This window comes from Trichosurus vulpecula, chromosome 2 (genome assembly GCF_011100635.1).
Source record: "Trichosurus vulpecula isolate mTriVul1 chromosome 2, mTriVul1.pri, whole genome shotgun sequence".
NCBI classification, from domain to species: domain Eukaryota; kingdom Metazoa; phylum Chordata; class Mammalia; order Diprotodontia; family Phalangeridae; genus Trichosurus; species Trichosurus vulpecula.
In genome coordinates, this window is record NC_050574.1 from 377,898,287 (window position 1) to 377,919,572 (window position 21,286).

At 39.9% G+C, this 21,286-nt stretch overlaps 1 protein-coding gene across 2 annotated transcripts in view; it reads right to left on the reverse strand.

The window, feature by feature from the left end:
- Positions 1-15,589, reverse strand: part of WDR4 (WD repeat domain 4) — a 51,100-nt gene extending 35,511 nt beyond the window's left edge. For both annotated transcript variants that reach the window (XM_036747487.1, XM_036747486.1), the window contains exons 1-4: positions 15,478-15,589; positions 12,797-12,862; positions 11,957-12,100; positions 8,197-8,353 (exon numbers count right to left, since the gene is read on the reverse strand). In XM_036747487.1, coding sequence (XP_036603382.1) covers positions 8,197-8,353; positions 11,957-12,100; positions 12,797-12,862; positions 15,478-15,566 — 456 coding nt within the window. In that variant the 5' untranslated portion in view covers positions 15,567-15,589. The remainder of the gene's footprint in view (positions 1-8,196; positions 8,354-11,956; positions 12,101-12,796; positions 12,863-15,477) is intronic.
- Between the last annotated feature and the right edge of the window lie 5,697 nt (positions 15,590-21,286).

Here is a 21,286-nt window from a genome sequence, read left to right on the forward strand (position 1 = left end):
GAACAACAGATGTTTTCATTAATGGTAATGAAAACAAAGAGACATGCCAAAATTTGTGGGATTCAGCCAAAGAAATTCTTTAAAAAAAAAATCTCTATAAACATTTTCATTACTAAAAGAGAAGGTACTGGTAAAGAAATTGGCATGAACTAAAAAAACTAGAAAACCAACAAATTAAAAGCCTTCATTTACACATCAAAAAGAAATGCTGAAAATCAAAGATGAGATTATTAAGACTGAAAGAAAAACAACCATGGAATTAATAACTCTATAAGCTGATATATATATATATATATATATACACAAATATAAATTTTAAAACCAAAGCAATACAGTAGTGACAAAATCATTACTGAATTAGATTTTTTTTAAAAACAGGAAATTCAAATTACTAGCATCAAAAATGAAAAAGGTGATTTCACAACCCAGCAAGAAGAAATAAAAGAAATTATCAGAAAGTATTTCACCCAAAAATACCTAAATAACCCCATCTCAGAAAAAGAAATTGAGCAAGCCATCAATGAACTCCCTACAAAAAACATCTCCTGGGTCAGAGGGTTTTACATGAGAATTCTATCAAACATTCAAAGAACAATTAATTCCTATACTTTATAGACTACTTGGGAAAATAGGTGGAGTCCTGCCAAATTCTTTTTATGACACAAATACGGTACTAATACCCAAACCACGAAGAGTCAAAACAGAGAAAAAAATTGTAGACCAATTTCCTTAATGAATATTGATGTAAAAATATTAAATAAAATATTACCCAAAAGATTGCAGCAACTTATCACAAGAACAATACACCATACGACCAGGTATGATTTATTCCAGGAATGCAAGGCTGGTTCAATATCAGGAAAACTATCAGCATAATTTATTATATCAACAACAAAACTAGCAGAAACCATATGATCATCTCAATAGATGCAGAAAAAGCCTTTGACAAAATACAACACCCATTCCTATTAAAAACACTAGAAAGCATAGGAATAAAAAAAGAATCTTCCTTCGAATTATAAACATCATCTACCTAAAACCATCAGCAAGCATTATATGTAATGGGGATAAGCTAAATGCATTCCCAGTAAGATCAGGGGTGAAACAAGGATGTCCATTATCACCTCTATTATTCAATTTGGTACTAGCAATGTTAGCTGTAACAATAAGAGAAGAAAAACAAATTGAAGGAACTAGAATAGGCAAAGAACAAACTAAATCATCACTTTTTGCAGATGATATGATGATTTACTTAGAAAATCCTAGAGAATCAGGTAAAAAACTACTTGAAATAATAAACAACTTTAGCAAAGTTGCAGGATATAAAATAAACTCACATAAATCCTCGGCTTTCCTATCCATTACTAACAAAGCCCAACAGGAAGAGATAGAAAGAAAAATTCCATTTAAAGTTACTGTAGACACTGTAAAATATTTGGGAGTCTATCTGCCAAAACAAACTAAGGGCCTATATGAACATAATTATGAAACACTTTTCACACAAATAAAGTCAGATCTAAATAAATGGCAAAACATCAGTTGCTCATGGTTAGGCCGAGCTAATATAATAAAACTGACAATTTTACCTAAATTAATTTACTTATTCAATGCCACACCAATCGAACTACCAAAAAATTACTTTACAGAGCTGGATAAAATAATAACAAAATTCATCTAGAAGAAGAAGAGGTCCAGAATATCTAGGGAATTAATGAAAAGAAATGCTAGGGAAGGTGGCCTAGCCAAACCAGGTAACAAAATGTACTATAAAGCAGCAGTCATCAAACCTTCTTGGTACTGGCTAAGAAACAGAGTGGTGGATAAGTGGAATAGGTTAGGTACACAAGACACAGTAGTCAATGACTATAGCAATCTAATCTTTGATAAACGCAAAGAATCCAACTTCTGGGCTAAGAATTCACTATTTTACACAAACTGCTGGGAAAACTGGAAAATGGTAGGGCAGAAACTGGGCATAGACCAATATCTTACACCATATACCAAAATAAAGTCAAAATAGGTTCATGATTTAGGAATAAAGGCTGATACTATAAGCAATTTGGGAGTGCAAGGAATAGTTTACCCATCAGATTTATGGGAAAGGAAAGAATTAATGACACAAGAGATAGAAAGCATTACAAAATGCAAAATGGATAATTTTGATTATGTTAAATTGAAAAGTTTTTATATAAAAAAAGCCAATGCAACAAAGATTAGGAGGGAAGCAGAAAACTGGGAGAAAATCTTTATAACCAGTGTCTCTGATAAAGGCCTCATATCTAAAATATACAGGGAACTGAGCCAAATGTATAGGAATAGAAGTCATTCCCCAATTGAAAAATGGTCAACGGATATGAACAGGCAGTTTTCAGAGGAAGAAATTAAAGATATCTTTAGGCACATGAAAAAATGCTCTAAATCACTATTGATTACAGAAATGCTAATCAAAACAACTCTTAGGTACCACATCTCTCCTATCAGATTGGCTAACATGACAAAACAGGAAAATGATAAATGCTGAAGAGGATGTGGGAAAATTGGAACATTGTTACATTGCTGGTGGAGTTGTAAACTGATCCAGCCATTCTGGAGAGCAATTTGGAACTATGCCCAAAGGGCTATAAAAATGTGTATACCCTTTGACCCAGCAATACCACTTCTAGGCTGTATCCCAAAGAGATCATATAAGTGGGAAATGGACCTGTATACACAAAAATATCTATAGGAGCTCTCTTTGTGGTAGCAAAGAATTGGAAATCAAGGGGATGCCCATCAATTGGGGCATGGCTAAACAAGTTGTGGCATATGAATGTGATGGAATACTATTGTGCTATAAGAAATGGGGAAGACACGGACTTCATAATAACCTGAAAAGACCTACATGATATGCTGAGTGAGCAGAGCAGAACCAGGAGAATACTGTACACAACCACAGATATATTGATTCTGTGATGACTAACTTTGATAGACTTGGCTCTTCTCAGCAATACAAGGTTCAAAGACAACTCCAAAGGACTCATGATGGGGAGAGCTATCTACATCCAGAAAAAGAACTATGGAGTCTGAATGCAGAAGCAAACTATTTGCTCTCTTTTTTTTCTTTTTTCTCTCCTTTTTTTTGGTTTTGTTTCTTCTTTCTCATGATTCATTCCATTGGTCATAATTCTTCTTTACAACTTGACTATTATGTAAATAAGTTTAATGCAAAGTTGTATGCAGAAGATATATAGGATTCCATGCCGTCTTGAGAGGGAGGGGAGGGAGGAGAAGAAAATCTGGAACTCAAAAACATGCAGAACTGAGTGTTGTAAACTAAAAATAAAAAATCTTAACTTAAAAAAAGTATTTCACCCAATTAAATGCCAATAAAACTGACAATCTCAAAGAAATGGATGAGTATATAAACTATAAAAATACAAAATGCTCAGATTAACATAACAAAAATTGAGGGCTTACGCAATCCAAATTCAGAAAAATAAACTGGACAAGTCATAAAGGAATGCCCAAGAAAAAACCTCAGGACCAGATAGGTTTACAAGCAAATTCTACTGAACATTTAAAGAACACAATTCTAATACTACATAAACTGTTTGAAAAAACAGAGGAGTCCTGCCAAATTCTTTCTATGACACAAATACAGTCTAGCTATCTAAACCAGGGAGAGTCAAAACAGAGAAAGAAAACTATAGCCAATTTCCTTAATGAATATTGATGCAAAAATTTTAAATAAAATACTGGCAAAAAGATTACAACATTATATCACAAAGATTATAAACTATGACTAGGCTGGATGCATACCAAGAAAGCAGGGCTGGTTGAATATTAGGTTCAATATTCAATATTAAATATAAGTGACCACATCGATAACAAAAGCAACAAAAATCACACAATTATTTCAATAAATGCAGAAAAAGGTTGTGACAAAATCCAACTCACTCATGTTAAAAACATAGGAAACATAGGAAGAAGTAAAATTCTTCTCCACGACTTGAATAGAGCATAAATTAATTCAATGCGAAGTTATACATGACAGTTATATGAGACTTCATGCCGTCTTGGGGAGGGAGGGGGGAGGGAGGGGAGAAAAACTGGAACTCAAAACTATGTAGAACCGTGTGTGGTAAACTAAAAATAAATAAAGGAAGAAAAAAAAAAAAAAGTTTTTCTTAAAATGATAAATGGTAACCATCTAAAACTAAAAGTAAGCATTATCTATAATGGGGTGTTTATTATCGCCATTATTATTCAATACTACACTAGAAATGCTAGCTATAGTAATAGGACAAGAAAAACAAATTGGAGACTATGTATAGGCAAAGAGGAAACAAAATTATTACTTTTTAGCTGATGATACAATAGTTTATCTAAACAATAGTTTTTCTAAAACAAAAGTTTATTTAAATAAATAAATAATAGTTTAGCTAAAGAACCCTCAAGAGTCAACTAAAAAACTAGTCGAAACAATTAACAAATTGGGCAAAGTTTTGCAGGATATAAAATAATTCCACACAAATCATCAACATTTCTCTTATATTATCAACGAAACTCAGGAGGAAGAGATAGGAAAATTCCATTTAAAATAACTGCAGGCAGTATAAAATACTTGGGAGTCAACTTGCCAGGACACACAGAAATATATGCACACAATTACAAAATACTCTTCTTAGCTACAGCATAGAAAGGTTATTCAGCAAGCAGTTGGGTGTAGCTTTGCTGCCTCTCTGTTGTCCATGCTGGTCCACCAGTTAGAAGATTATCTATCAGAGGATCTGATAGCTCCTTGTGCCAAGGCTTTATACCTAAGTTATCAAGAAGTAAAAAGTCCAAGTCTTTAGTTCCCCAAGCCAGTAAGTATTGAGTAGCCTGCCTGAGATAAGGCCTTGGTATATCTTCATTTTACATCAGCCACAGTCACCCACAGCTGGTCATAACTAAGTCAAAACTGCTCTCTCCAAGGTTATCAATGATCCTTACCTGCTAAATTCAGTGGCTTTTTCTTCTGTTCTCATTCAACTTACTAACTATTCTCTCTACAATTTTTAGTACCGTAAACTACTCCTAGATACTATCTCTTCCCTTGCCTTTATTAGCACTGCTCCCTCTTGGTTCTCTCACAGCCTGACCAATTTCTCAATCTTCTTTGCAGGTCCATCATCCCCATCATATCCCACTCCTTAACTGTGGGTTTCCCATAAAGCTTTATCCTGAATCTGTTTCATCAGCATCCACGGGTTCAATTACCATCTCTATTCAGATGATATATCCAAAACTCAATCAATGAATAAACATTTATTAAGCATCTACTATGTGCCAGGCACTGTGCTAAGCACTGAAGATACAAAAAGAAGCAAAAAATAGTCCCTGCCCTCAAGGAATTTACAATCTAATGGGGGAGACAAAATGCAAACAAATATATACAAAACAAGCTATATATGGGATAAATAAGAAACAATTAACAGAAGGAAGGCACTACAATTAAGAGAGGCTGAGGAAGGTTTCTAGTAAAAGACGAGATTTTAGTTGGGACTTAAAGCCAAAGAAGTCAGTAGTAGGACAGAGGAAGTATAGTGTTGCAGGTATGGGGAACAACCAGAAGAAATACTGGAGCCAAGAGATCATGTGTCTTGTTCATGGAAGAGTCAAGAAGCCAATAATTGGATTGAAGAGTATGTATCGGGGGACTAAAGTCTAAGAAGACTGGTAAGGTAGGAGGGATCTAAGTTACAAAGGGCATTTTGTATTTGATCCTGGAGGCAATAAGGAGCCACCGGAACTTAACCCATTCTTTTCCCACTCTTACTCTTCTTCCAAATTTCCCTATGTCTATTGAGGGAAAACACTGTACTTCCAGTTACCCAGATTTTTAACCTCAGAGCGATCTCTCTTTCTTCTCCCTCCTATACCACCACCAATCTCCATGAAGGGAGTGACTATTTAGCTTTTGTCTTTGGGAATCTCTAGAACCCGGCAAAGTAGGAGGTGCTTAACAGACGCTTGATCTGAATTCTTCAAATTATGCTAATTACCTCTACAACATTTTCCTTATCCATCCTCTTCTCTCAGCTTAAGTAACTGAAGACCACAAACTTCTACACGAATTACGGCAACAGTATCCTAATTGGTCACCTTGTTTCTAATGTCTCGCGTCAACTGATAACTCCACACGACTGCCAAAATAACCTTCCTACAGCACAAGCCTAACCATTTCACCCTTGCTCAGAAATCACTCCAAAATCTGATTCCAAAACTACCTTTTCAGATCTAGTTCATGCCACTGTCCTTCACATACTTTAGATATTAGCCAACCTGGCATGGCAGTTGTTCCTCAAGCTCAGCATTACATCATTCTGTGAGCAGCACCCTTGCAGTTTTATTTTTATATCCCCTAAACAGTTGTAACCAGAATGGCCTTTGTTTTCTTTGCGTAGCTCAGTTTACCTCATTCGGCCTTGCTGGGTCTGCAGCTCCTCTTCCAGGACACGAAGCCCAGACACCATGCCAGGAAGCAGAGAACTTCCTGTGTGATGAGTCATGGGGCTGGCTGAGGGGAGGTGTTAACTCCAGAGCCATGCCCTGTTGGGTGTTAACCTAGTCTACCCTAGGGGGAGGGGCCAACTCAAGAACCAATCGGCCCTGGTCATTCAGGTGGTGCTTGATGATGTCAAAAACTCTATAAGCGGGGAGAGGACAGCTTGAAGAGCCCTCTTTCCTTTTCCGGTTGGCGCAGCAGTGGTAGGGAGCGTGACTCTGGGCCAGCCCTTGCTCTCAGGCCGAGCCCAGATGTTGCTAACTATGAATTGTATTGGGTCTGTCTGTTGATATTTGTAATCTGTTTGTATTTTGGTTTTGAGGTTCGGGATGCTGGTTCTTTTCCCCCAAACTAAATGAATGTTCTGAACCTCAGGGTGCTAGTTTTTTCCCCTGAAGTATGTCTCTTGATGCTTGTGTGTATGCTCCCCTGAACTAACTGAATGCTAACTGAATGCTGGCATTTTTCCCCTGAACTAAATGAGTGTTGTCTGTATGCTAACTGAATGCTGGATTAAAGTAAGCTGGTCAACCCCCTCACCGTGCTTTTCTTGTTTAAGCAGATAAAAAGAACCTGTGCTTTTCCGGTGTGCCCGGCAGCCTCCTGGGTGCATCTTACACCCCCACAGAAGCTGCTAGCCAATTGTTAAAACAACAGTAAATCACTGACAGAACTAAGTTCTAAACTCTGAGCCCAATACTTTTTTTTCCACAGGTCTTGAAATGTATAGCTAAAAAAAAGGGGGGGGATTTTAATTTTTAGGGATTTATCTTTAATTTTTCCTAACTCTTCCAATTTGATGGGAAAATGTAAATTATTCCACTTTACCCAAGAAAAGTCTTATTTCAATGTGTCTGAGCTGGTGTTCTCAAAGGTGAGGCCAACAAACTATAGCAGAGAGGTTTTACCAAGTTAGAAGATTTTACAAGCCAAGGATTTTACAAAATTCTCTGCAGGTTGTAAGAAAGCCAACTTATTTACATTTGGGAAGGCTTATTGTTAGCTTGACTTCAGAGGAGTAAATTTTTCAACCACAGCAACTTCAGAAAACTATTAGCTATACGGAATTTACAATCTACAATAGTGAATGAGGTACAGCCATACCCACAAAATTATAGCCCTTTGGAGAACTGAACCAAGAAAATAACAATGCTACTTTGTATTCTCCCAGGACAACTAGGTACCATAGATATATAACCTATTCGATTCATCTTCATACGGTAAAAAAGTAGGACAGGAGAGATCATTAAATTCACTATATAAGTTAGTAAGATATTGAATTAATTTTTTTTAAAGATCACATGACTGAGCTTAAGACAAAATTGGGGCTGGGCATGGTGGCACACACTTGTAATCCCTGCTAGGCAGGGAGGCTAAGGTTGAGGGATCTCTAGAGCCCATGGGTTCTAAGCTGTGGTAGGCTATTATACCAATCAGGTGTCTCCACTAAGTTTAGCATTAATATGGAGTGGGAGACCATCAGGTTGCCTAAGAAGGGACAAAGCAGTCCAGGTTGGAAATAGAGCACGTCAAGGCTCCAATGCTGATCGGTAGTAGGATTGGGTCCATGAGTAGCCCCTGTTCTTCCAGTCTAGGTAAAATGGAGAGATTTAGTCTTTAAAGAAAAGGAAAAAAAGATAAAGTTAATGAACTAGTCAGCTACATACCACATCCAACAACATAGACAGGTGTCCAAGTTCAAGTTTTCCACCCTGATGTGGTGCCAATACTGAAAATGAATATACATCTCCAGACTTGTCTGCCACCAAAATCTTCTCATCTGTAGCTGTAAATGTCAAAGAGGTACATCTTCTCACCACTGTCCTGGAAGTCAAAGAACATTAAGGATTGATTAGTAAAGGTAGTAAGGAATAATAAAATATATCCTTAGAATATTATCACAGAATGTTATAAACATAAGTAGATACCAACTTGTCCACCCCTTTCATCTAAAAAAAAGTAAAGTGAAGCAATTCAATTCACTGCACATGTAGCAAGGTACTGTACTGGAGGCTAGGAAATCAGAGGCAAAAATAAGTGTTCTTGCCCATAAGTAACTCACATTTTATTGGAAAGATGTAAGTTGCACACATATAAGTAAATAAATTCAAATGCAGGGCGAGTCAAGGAAAGCTTCACAGACGTAGCACCTGAACTGAACTTTGAATGAAAATAAGGATCCAGACACACAAGGGTAAAGAGAGAATACATTCTTGATGTAGGGGACAAAGTTAAAATGAAATATCAAATTAGAGAACACCTAGTAAGCCAGTTTGCCAGGAATACAGAGTGTGTGAATTAGCGTAATGCAAACTAATTCTGGAAAGGCTGATACAAGCCAGATTGTAGTTTATATGCCTGTCAGAAATTTGCATTTTATCCTAAAAGCATCAAGAAGCCACTCACAACTGATGAGCAGGACAGCAACATAATCAAACTGGAGGCCTAGAAAGATTATTTACATAGCTGTATGGAAAGAGGATTGTACAAGGAAAACTAGAACCAAGCATACTAATTAGTAATTACATTTGATATGTAGGTCAGTTTACTAAATTGTTTTTTCCTGCTTTCTTATTTAGTCTTTGTTACAAGGATAGAGATAGAGGAAGGATAGATTTGGAAATTAAGGTGATATAAAAACAAAAATCTGGAGGAGGAAATGGCAAACCACTCCAGTATCTCTGCCAAGAAAATCCCATGGACAGTCTTGGCATGCTGTAGTCCACAGTGTCACAAAGAGTCAGACATGAGTGAACAATTGAACAACAAAAAATATACAATTTTTTTTTTAATAGCGAGACCTGGAAGTGGGAGAAACCTGGTAGATGATGGTACCCTCGACTGAAATATAAAAGATGGAAAATTAGAAGAGCAGCAAGATAGGGAAGAGGGGCTAAGAACTGAATTCCTTTTTGGACATGGTGGGACATTCAGGTGGACAAGTCAAGTAGGTGGTGTTGACAGAGTAGAATTCAAGAGCTTTTAGGAAGGTATTTAGAGATATGTAAGTTACCTGCACAAAGATAACTGGATCCACAACAGCTCATGATGTCACCAAGAAAAATGGATACAAGAGAGACACTTGCACTTACGGAATAGGAAATGCAGGCAGAGCCTAAGAAGACTGATAGAGACTGAGATAGCGCATTCAGACCGATGAGGAAATTGAAGGAACTGAGGGGATTAGGACAGCAAGTGGTTAATTTGGAAATTAAGTGAACCACACTGACTCCATCTTGTGACTCCATTTTGGAGCTTGCTCAGTTCCCTTTCTATTCAATTGTGGATCTAGTCCAATTTCTGTCTTGTGAGAAAACTATTCAATTGTGGGAACTGGGGGGAAACCTTACCGCACTGTTTGAACCTCACCCTGTGTGGCTGGAAAGCTGGACCACCTCTACTTGCTTTTTAGAGAGCCTTAACTAAGAACCTAGGTTATACTGACCAGACACCCGGCTGGGCCCAAGCAATCCATACGTCTTATCTGAAAACTGGCCCCATACTGATCAATCAGTTATTATTTCCATGTTCCTTTGATTGTTCACAGACACTTGGGAGGGGGTGGGACACCTGTTTTTCCGATTTCAGGGAGCTGCACCTGTTCATTCTCCCCCTTCCAACTTAGAAAATCTGTAGTCTTTCCTCCAATTAGAAATCAGATTACCTAATATTGTATCCTAGTTAATTGTTTTCTTTTAATTAATAGTCTTATTTGATTAATCTGCCTCCCCCTGTATTTGGGGTCCAGGCCTAAGCTGAGGAGGTCTGGTCCCATTTTACTGAGCAATTACCATGCATTACTCGACAAATCAATATGCTCAGAAGATTGAACCTTTTTTTCCTCAGTCATTTCATCTTTCATCCACAACACAGGTAAGAGAACCAGAACAGAAGGCTACAAAGACATTAAGGAAAATGAGGACTAGGGGAAAAAAATCATATTGAGTAAGACACTGCGGTTACTTCAGTCAAAAGCCAAAAGTTATGGGGTTGAGAAGTAAATGAAGTGTGAGGAAAGAACAGAAGAAGGTAAAGATGACTTTCCTAGGAATGAGAGTGAAATGTGAGATTTTTAGGCAACAGAGGAGACGCTTTCTCTTCCACTTTGACTTAGCAGCCTCTTATTTGAAGTTAACTCCATTTGTCTATATCAATCAGTTCACCATATACTGAATTTCAGGTCATTCTCCCTCCTCAAGGAAGGGTTTAGTAAAAGGGAATTTACTTAGCATTTATTAGCTATTATTATTATATTTATATATTGTACATAAATTATATTAAAATTTATTATTAAGTTGTATGTCAGGTACTGTGTTTAATAAGGAGGAGATTCACAGTCTTTCTCCAACCCAACAGCTCTATAATGCTCACTCCTTGAAAATCTGATGGAAATAGTTTGAATTCCACCTCTGTTACCTTCCACTGCTGTGAAACTGAACAAGGCACTTGACCTCTCTAAAGTTCAGGCTCCTCATCACTCCTGTTCTCTCCAAAGTTACTAATGATCTCTTGGCTGCCAAATCCAGTGGCCTTTTTTCAATCCTCATTCTCCCTGACACTCTTAATCACCCTCTCCTTGATAATCACTTCTCTCTGGGTTTTCAGAACATCACTCTCCCTGGTCCTCCTCCTACTCATCTGACCGCTCCTTCTGTCTCTTTTGCTAGAGCCTCATCTAGCCTATGCCTTCTAATCATAGATGTCCCTCAGGGTTCTGTCCTGGACCCTCTTCTCTTCCCCTCCAATACTACTTCACTAACTGATCTTATCGGCTCCCATGGATTTAATTACCATCTCTATGCTGACTGTTCTCAAATCTACCTATCCTTTTCTTAACCTCTCTGTGACCTCCAATCTCACATCTCCAACTGTCTTTCAGACATCTTAAACTCAACATGTCCCAAACAGAACCCATTATCTTTGAACCTCTAAACCACCCCTACCCAAACCCTTACCTTCTCTTTCACTTTGGTGGGCAACACGTGTCCTCCCAGTCCTTCAGGCTCAGGAAGCCTTTCCCAACTCCCCTTAATTCTAGTGCCTTCCCTCCCTCTTCTAATGATTTCCCTTTTTATCCTGTCTTTAGCTTGTCTGTACATTACTTGTTTGCTTGTTGTCTCTCCAATTCGACTGTGAGCTCCTTAATGGCAAGGAGCCTCCTTTTACATCCCCAGAGCTTAGTACAGTGACAACACATAGTAGGTGCTTAATAAATGAACCTGACTGAAAATGAGAATAACAATACTGCAGTTACTACTAGGAAACCACTTTACAAATCTTTAAAGCATTAAATACTGAGGTGCTGTTGCTTGCATAAATCCAACAACTATTAAGAAAAAAAAAACAAAATGTTCCCAAACTCTTTGGACAATAGGTATTACTTTATGTATATGATATCTGAACGACTTAAAAAGCAGAATTTCATACCTGATACTCACACACTTCCAAGGTTTTGTACAGAAAAGAATCAGACGTTTATTGTCATCAGTCAAAGCAAAATAGTTGCCAGATCTTGAGAAGGTAGAAGCTAGGATGTTATCACTTCCTTTGTACAATGTCTGTCCTTCCTCTCTAAGTAGCAGAAGACAGAATAAACATCAAGTAAATATCACTGTCTGAATTTCATGATTGGTCATCAATAGGCAAATGAATTCACCTAAAATATTACAAATTAAGTCATAAAATCCACCAAGTAAAAGATTTCATTATGTTTGAAAATAAGTGCTTAACTACACTAAAAATAAAATTAATTAGAATTGTATCAAAGAAATCTTCTTCCCTGAGCCACCTCCTTCCCTTCCTCCCTGAGCCACCTCTAAACCTTAGGGGTTAGCTGGGGGAGTTGGTTGTGGAGGAGAAGGAAAGAAGGAAAAAGAAATGTCTTTAGTGATCAGATTGCCCAGTGGAAGAGAACAAAAGGGAAAAAGAAGCTTCCTGCTAAGATGAGCAATAAAAAGGGAGGGAAATTTTTCAAGAGTAAAACTTTTAATTAATTTAACTTAAATGCTTTGTTATTTTCTTTGTTAATGTTCAACAGCATGTCTTTTAATAACTCCTGAACCCTATCTACTGAGTATCTACAGAAACCTCAGAAAAATTCTCAAATTCCAAATGAGAAGTTTCAATCCCTTTTTTTGAAGCTGGTATCAAATGTATGAAACTCAGCAGGAAAATTAAAGATTCAGCTTCTAAATAACTCTCACTGGTATGGTTCCAATATCTTAAAACTGTTAATGGGCCCTGAAAAGTTCCCCACAGTCATCTCACCCTTTATCCTCTTGTGGCTTCTTTTCTGCCTTGCTGCAGTCATATATAAAGAAGCTGTCATCATCACTGAAAGTAATTTTAAAAAGAACATATTACTAAAGAGATGCTAAATTGTCAACAGTTGTCATCACTGTACTTGAATAAGTCAAGAAAAAGAATGAGAATCCAGATTTCCTTCTTCCAACTAAAAATTTTTAAAAATGTTTAGACCCCATGTCATTAAATAATAATAATAATTTTAAAGTTTGCAAAGTGTGTTACATATATTAACTGACACAATGGATGGTGCAATGGGTCTGAAGTTGAAAAGACCTGAGTTCGAATCCAGCCTCAGACATTTATAGCTATGTGATTCTGGAAAAGTCGCTTAACCTGTGTTTGCCTCAATTTCCTTATCTGTAAAATGGGAATAACATCTACCTCACAAGGTTGTACTAAGGATCAAATGAAATAATAACTGTAAAGTGCTTGCTATAGCACTGGCACTGTATAAATGTTAGCGCTGTATATGTGTTAGCTATCATAATTATTATGTCATTTGAACCTCAATGCTGTTGTATTCCTATTTTATAGATGGGGAAACAGGCAGAGAAAACTTTTTTCCCAGGTATGCACAACTATAGTGTCTGATATCGGATTTGAACCCGGGTCTTCCTGGCTCAAGATGAGAATTCTAACTAGGCCACATTCTTCCAAATTAAATCTTACACATAACAAGAAAGAAAATGGTCTATGAAAAATCTATCGATAAAACCTCTGAGTGTTGCATCTGCACAGTGACTTAAGGACTTGCCAAAGGTCACAAATCAAGCAGGGCTGGAACTCAAGTCTCTTGATTCCTACTCTGTCTTGCTTATTTAGAAAAATATACCCAAAGAGGTGGACATTAACAGAGGTGAAATTAACAGAGAATCTTGTCATTAAAAATCTGTACTTGCCACCATTCAGATTTGCTCAAATGATTTAAACTGATGAGACTGGAATGAATAAATAAGCCTGTTGCTCACTGTTCAGCATATCAATAACTGTCTAAATAAAACTAAAATATTTTTTGCCACATAACAGACTTGTGGTAAAATGTTTGGAAGGTTCTAAACATAATCTTTAAGTGACCACCAAGAACACAAAACATCACGAATAGCTATACGAGTTTAATCAAATTGCAATTTTTATTTAGAGCCTAGATAAGCAACTACTGCATATTGTGTTGAAAAAAAAAGGACACCTTTTCAGAGAAACATAAACTGATACAGAGTAAAATGAGAAGAACTCAATTTATACAGCATATTATGTTAATGTTGTAAAAAAAAATTCTGAAAGACCTAAGAATTCTGAACATAATGACCAACCATAATTCCAGAGGACCAATGATGAAATGCTATGCACATCATGACAGAGGTAATGGACCAACTTTCAGAATGAGACATTTCTAGGTATGGACAACATGGAAATTTGTTTAAATTTCTTATAAGGTTTTTATTTTCTTCCTTTCCCAAGAGGAGTGGAGGGAGGTAAGAGGGATTTTAAAAAATGTTTCATAATTGGAGAAAAAAAGAGATTACTAGTGACTTTAGAGAGGGCGGTTTCAGTTGAATGTCGATGAGTTAGGAAGCCAGGCTATAGGACAGAGGACAGCAGAGTATAGAAGTTGTTGCCAGGGAGGGAAGGGAAGACATAGACAGAGATGGCTGGGGTCCGTGGTAGGATCTCGTGAGAGTTTTTTTAAGGATGAGGGAGATGCAGGTGTGTTGTAGGCAGCAGAGAAGCCAATAAATAGGAAGAGGTTGAAGATTAGAACAGGGAAGTTGGTGAGAACAATATACGGACAAGAGGGGAGGAGATCAAGAGCACGTGTGCAGGGGCTCCCCTTGACAAGCAGAAGTCAGGGATAGATGTCAGAAGGGTGTAAGGGGAAGAGGAGGGCAGGAGAGAGGAATGGCCGCGATTTGGGGGGGGGGGGGGTGAAGCTATGAGGTGAGGCCCCCTGCAAGAGAGGGTACCAGGAAGGATTCCTGTGGGATGAAAAGTTTTCTAACAGCTGCCGCGTCAAGCCGAATAGGGCATCAGGTACAAAAGAAGAACGGGATGGTCCAGTGCCGCACGGTCAGTAAATATGGAGGTCGGAGCCTGAACCTAGGTCTTTTGCTTTGCATCCGGCCCCTGACCGGCACATAGTAAGCATCTAAAAAAATGTTTATGATTGACTGTTCCGGGGCCAGCTCTCTAACCCCTAAGACATAACTCTGGTAAACCGTCAGGGCATCCGCGCACAAATGACTTAACGAGAATCCGGGGAGAGTGGTAAACTACGAACACACGTGAAAGGGCATCTGCCAGGTAAAAAATCACCCTCACGAAGTTCGGGCATCAGAGTGGACCGGGCTGGCTGAGAGCAGAGCGCGAGGGAGTTCCGACCTGTTTGTCTCATGATGCCGGGGCATACGCGTTATTACGTGGGATACACAACCAAACGTGATTCTGCACCTTTGTTATACCCAACTCTAACTTGCTCGGCATGCAGGAATCCAGGAGGCGCAGCGAGAGGACGAGAAACATTCCAGCGGCCGCCCGCGACCATCTATGTCACCGGCCCCAAAGTGGGGATCCGTGGGGAGCTCAGGAGCTAGGTAACATCCCGGCACTCTCCGGCTCCCCGGCTCCTCGGCCCCAGCCCGACTAACCTGCAGTCTGTACCTGTTGCCAGAAATCGGCTGCCGCCCCTCACCACCAGCCCGTTTCGGGACACATCCAGAGCGGCAGAACCCGCCATGAGCCCCGGGGACGAGCCGGCGCGCGCAGGCTTCCGCACGCCCCGCGTGCTGACGTCACGAGCTCGCTAGGAGCCGGCCGCGGGGCTGTCGGGAAGGCGGACTCCCCCCTTCCCCCTTTCCCCTCCCCCCTCCCCCACCCCGGGAGTAAAGGCGCGTGCGCAGAAGCCTCGCACAGCTCCCGTTCCCTAATGGGTCTCGTAGTTACCTTGTAAACCATGTTAAGCGACACATACAGGGTCACATCGGTTGTCTCCTAACAATCCTCTGAGGTTAGGGCTGCAGCTGGGATCAAATGCGTAAAGGGTTAATTGAAAGGAAATATGCCGAGAAGTCTATGTGTCTGTCCCTTAAATATCACATGATATTCAATGATCTGTAGAGACTTCACCCCAAAAGGGATTTTCACGTAGTCAACGTGTCTTGCATCCCACCCCACTTCTTTCCATTCACACAGCCACCAAGGAATCTTCAGGTTATCCCTACCTCTCCTCTAGACAATTGCTAATCAGGGTCACTGTCTCAAGTGTCTAATAAATCCATTCTCCATACACTGGCCACAGTAATTCTCCTAAAGCCCTCCACAGCCTGGCAATCCGGGCAAATAGGCCTTCTTGCCATTACACTGGTACAAAAAAACAACGGAAATAGTCGAACGTGACTATGTTGCCAGAGTCCCAAAGCGCATTGGCACGGGTCTCTCTCCTCCTTGGCGGGGATCTGGGCAGAGCTGGGAGAGCCCTTCTAGTCTCTTGGGTCTCTGTTCAGGGCACCTCTTCAGTCTCTTTTGGCTTTAGACACATCTGGCTTCCAGCTTCTAGAGTGAAAATGGATGTGCCAACTTCACTCCAGGTTGCTGAAGGAAAAGACTGAAAAGAAGCCAAAATGAGGTCTTCATCATGTCCTGACCCCATCATGCTACACTAGAGACTTCAGGTAACTCCCCCTTGAGTGAGATCTCTCTTGAATAAGCTTTTTTTTTTAACCTTAATGGGCAGTCTCCTCCAACACCCACAATGCTAATTACTCTGCCTGGGCTAATCACTTTCCCTGTCCCATAGAAAATAGTTCCCATTGATGCCTTGTTCTGCCATCTGATAAATCCACCCTTCCTATTTACATTCCTGTTCCCCAGTTCAAACATGATTTGAGCCAATAGGTCATCTCATCTCTTCCCAATGATCAACTGTCAAATGTTACAGATGGGCCTAATGCTAGCTCTCTTACTTCAGGTTTGAATTTGTGACAAAATTAACACTAGCCAATAATTGAAGAGTTTAAAAAAAAAGAAATCATTAAACTTACTAGTGCAAATTATGCCCTAACAAAGCTTGAATATACATGTTTGCAACAAATTAATGACACTCCTAAGAAAGGGAAGGGCTCTCTGGACCAGTGGTTTCTGGGATACAGTCTCCAAAACAATAAAAATTTACCTTTTTTTTGGACATAATTCTGGCTGCCCCTCTCTGGCCCTTCTCCAGAACAATCACTGTTTCTCCTCAGATGGTTTCACTCATTTGGAAAGTGTCCCTTCCTTCAGATGATTCAGACAATTCCTTCCCAAAGAGGACTTGGGGAACCATGGGGTGGTATTGTTGGGAAGTATCTTAATTTCTAATAGCCTGAAAGAGGCGAAACTGTTACTACAGAACCAAGGTAAAGGTATATCTGGAAAAAGATCCTCTAGCTGACTATAGTAATTCTGAGTCCCTGGATTGAGGTGAGATGTCCGTTACCTAGCCTTTGTGAAAGAAGGGACCGGTCTTTCTGTAGGGGCCTCTAAGAGGGAAAAAATTTTGCCCTGTAGGGCCCTTGTAGGGCCTACTGGCACTGGCCTTGAATTGATCACTGTGGGGGAAGCATTCCCTGTTGCTGAGACATGTGAAGACCTGGCCCTGGTGGTGCCAGCAGCCAGAGGTCCTAGTCACAGCCTTGGTCAGCATCCTTAAGAAGCGAAAGGAGTGGGAGGGGCAGAGCCAAGATGGCAGCTGCAAAGCAGGGACTAGCCTGAGCTCCCTGCTGAGTCCCTCCAAAAACCTATAAAAAAATGGCTCTGAACCAATTCTAGAACTGCAGAACCCACAAAACAGCAGAGGGAAGCAGGGCTCCAGCCCAGGACAGCCTGGATGGTCTCTGGGTGAGGTCTATCCCACACAGAGCTGGGAGCAGAGCGGAGCGGAGCAGAGCCCAGCGTGAGCAGCAAGGACCAACCAGACCAGGACCCGGGCGGAGTGTGCCCTAGCGCCCTGAATCAGTGAGCCGCAGCAGTTACCAGACTTCTCAACCCACAAACACCAAAGACAGTGGAGGAGGTTAGTGGGAGGAGTTCACAGCAGCGAAGGTGGGGCAGCTACAGAAGTACAGCTGCAGCTGCTTCTGGCCCCAGGCCCACCTGGTGGGAGGAATTAAGTGGCAGATCAGAGCAGGAGTGAAGAACCTGCTGAAGATCTAAGGCCAGTCCGGGTTGGAGGTTCTTGGGGAAGGAGGAGCGCTGGTGTGGCAGAGCTGGCACATCCCCCCAGGCGTGGAACATAGTTCTCTAAACTCTACAAGCAGTCATACCCCACTGAAAAACTCAAGGGTCAAGTTAGTTGGCTGGGAACATGGCCAGGCAGCAAAAACAGACTCAGATTCAGTCTCACACTTTGGAATCTTTCTTTGGTGACAAGGAAGACCAAAACATACAGCCAAAAGAAGTCAACAAAGTCAAAGAACCTACAATCAAAAGCCTCCAAGAAAAACATGAACTAGTCTTAGGCTATGGAAGAGCTCAAAAAGCATTTGGAAAAGCAAGTTAGAGAAGTAGAGGAAAAATTGGGAAGAGAAATGAGAAGGATGCGAGAAAACCATGAAAAACAAGTCAATGACTTGCTAAAGGAGACCCAAAAAAATACTGAAAAATATACTGAAGAAAACAACACTTTAAAAAAATAGACTAACTCAAATGGCAAAAGAGCTCCAAAAAGCCAATGAGGAGAAGAATGCCTTGAAAGGCAGAATTAGCCAAATGGAAAAGGAGGTCCAAAAGACCACTGAAGAAAATACTACTTTAAAAATTAGATTGGAGCAAGTGGAAGCTAGTGACTTTATGAGAAATCAAGATATTATAAAGCAGAACCAAAGGAATGAAAAAATGGAAGACAATGTGAACTATCTCATTGGAAAAACCACTGACCTGGAAAATAGATCCAGAAGAGATAATTTAAAAATTATTGGACTACCTGAAAGCCATGATCAAAAAAAAAAAAGCCTAGATATCATCTTTCAAGAAATTATCAAGGAGAACTGCCCTGATATTCTAGAGCCACAGGGCAAAATAGAAATTGAAAGAATCCATCGATCGCCTCCTCAAATAGATCCCAAAAAGAAATCTCCTAGGAATATTGTCGCCAAATTCCAGAGCTCCCAGATCAAGGAGAAAATACAGCAAACAGCCAGAAAGAAACAATTTGAGTATTGTGGAAACACAATCAGAATAATCCAAGATCTGGCAGCTTCTACATTAAGGGATCGAAGGGCTTGGGATACAATATTCCGGAGGTCAATGGAGGTAGGATTAAAACCTAGAATCACCTACCCAGCAAAACTGAGTATCATGCTCCAAGGCAAAATATGGAGTTTCAATAAAATAGAGGACTTTCAAGCTTTCTCAATGAAAAGACCCAGAGCTGAATAGAAAATTTGACTTTCAAACACAAGACTCAAGAGAAGCATGAAAAGGTAATCAAGAAACAGAAATTGCAAGGGACTTACTAAAGTTGAACTGTTTTGTTTACATTCCTACATGGAAAGATGATGTGTATGATTCATGAGACCTCAGTATTAGGGTAGCTGAAGGGAATATAGATATATATATATATAGATAAATAGATATAGATATATATGTTTATGTGTATATATATATAAGTGAATGTATGTGTATGTATATATATGTATGTGTGTGTGTATATATATATATATAGATAGATAGAGAGAGAGAGAGAGAGAGAGAGAGCAGACACAGGGTGAGTTGAAGATGAAGGGAAGATATCTAAAAGAAATAAAATCAAATTAAGGGATGAGAGAGGAATATATTGAGAGAGGGAGATAGGGAGAGATAGAATGGGGTGGATTATCTCGCATAAAGGTGGCAAGAGGAAGCAGTTCTGTGGGAGGAGGGGACAGGGCAGATGAGGGGGGAATGAGTGAATCTTGCTCTCATCAGATTTGGCCTGAGGAGGGAATACCATACATACTCAATTGGGTATCTTACCCCACAGGAAAGAAGAGGGAAGAAGATAAAAAAAAGGGGGGGATGATGGAGGGGAGGGAAGATGGGGGTGGAGGTAATCAAAAACAAACACTTTTGAAAGGGGACAGGGTCAAGGGAGAAAATTCAATAAAGGGGGATGGGTTGGGAAGGAGCAAAATATAGTTAGTCTTTCACAACATGAGTATTGTAGAAGGGTTATACATAATGATACACATGTGGCCTATGCTGAATTGCTTGACTTGACTTCTTAGGGAAGAGGGGAGAGAATTTGGAACTCAAAGTTTGAAAAACAGATGTTCAAAAAAAAAAGTTTTTGCATGTAACTAGAAAATAAAATACACAGGTAATGGGGTATAGAAATTTATCTTGCCCTACAAGAAAGGAAGGGAAAAGGGGATGGGAGGGGAGTGGGGTGACAGAAGGGAGGGCTGACTGGGGAACAGGGCAACCAGAATATACGCCATCTGGGAGTCGGGGGGAGGGTAGAAACGGGGAGAAAATTTGTAATTCAAACTCTTGTGAAAATCAATGCTGAAAACTAAATATATTAAATAAATAAATAAGTAAATGAATAAATAAATAAATAGAGGAAAAAAAAAAAAGAAGAGAAAGGAGTGCCCTATTGCTGAAGAATTTGAGACCTCTAGTTTCAAGTCCTAATCACAGTGCCATGCTCATCAGGATATTGGTACAGCTACGTACCTGCCTGAATGATCCCTATTTGCACCAATGGTTCATGAGCTAGGGGGAAGTGAGTACAACAATCCCTACCATAGGAACCTGGATCCCCAGCTTGCCCTGTTGCCCAGCCAGCTGGTCCATTTGAATTTTTCCAAGAAGGAGTGACTCCAAGAGTCACTTAAGGAGGCTTTACTAGTGATACATTAACACTTAACAGCACCAGTAGTAGGTGGGTAGGCAGCAGTGGCTGCTGAGGCAGTCAGCAGAGCAACAGTGAAACAATCACTAATTGGTTATAGGCCTCAGATAGGCCCATACGTGTGTCTAAGTGATCCGTGATGTTGGATTTACTGTCAGCTAGGTGGTAGATCAAGGGCTGGACTTAGAATCAGGAAGAACTAAGTTAAAATCCAGGCTCAGACATTGTTGTAGGGATGTCACTTAACTTCCGTCTGACTCAGTTTCCCTATTTGGACCCTGCATATCAAACTTGTCTGTCAGATTCGTGTCTTCTAGACTACTGGCTGTCCACCTGCATATGGTCATGCAACAAGGATTCCTGTTCCACACTCTCCTCATCCCCTGGATGCTGCTTCAGCCTCATTTTACTCCCCTCCATACCCCTACTCAGACAGGGACAGCAACTTTGTCCCTCTCTCAAAAAGCATTTGGGTGTATAGTGAGGAAGACAGGAATGCTGAGGCAGATGAAGCAAGTAGGAGGCAGGATGTGAGATGTGAGATAAGATTGAGGGTGTGAGTAGCCAGAAGAGTGATCAAAGAAGAG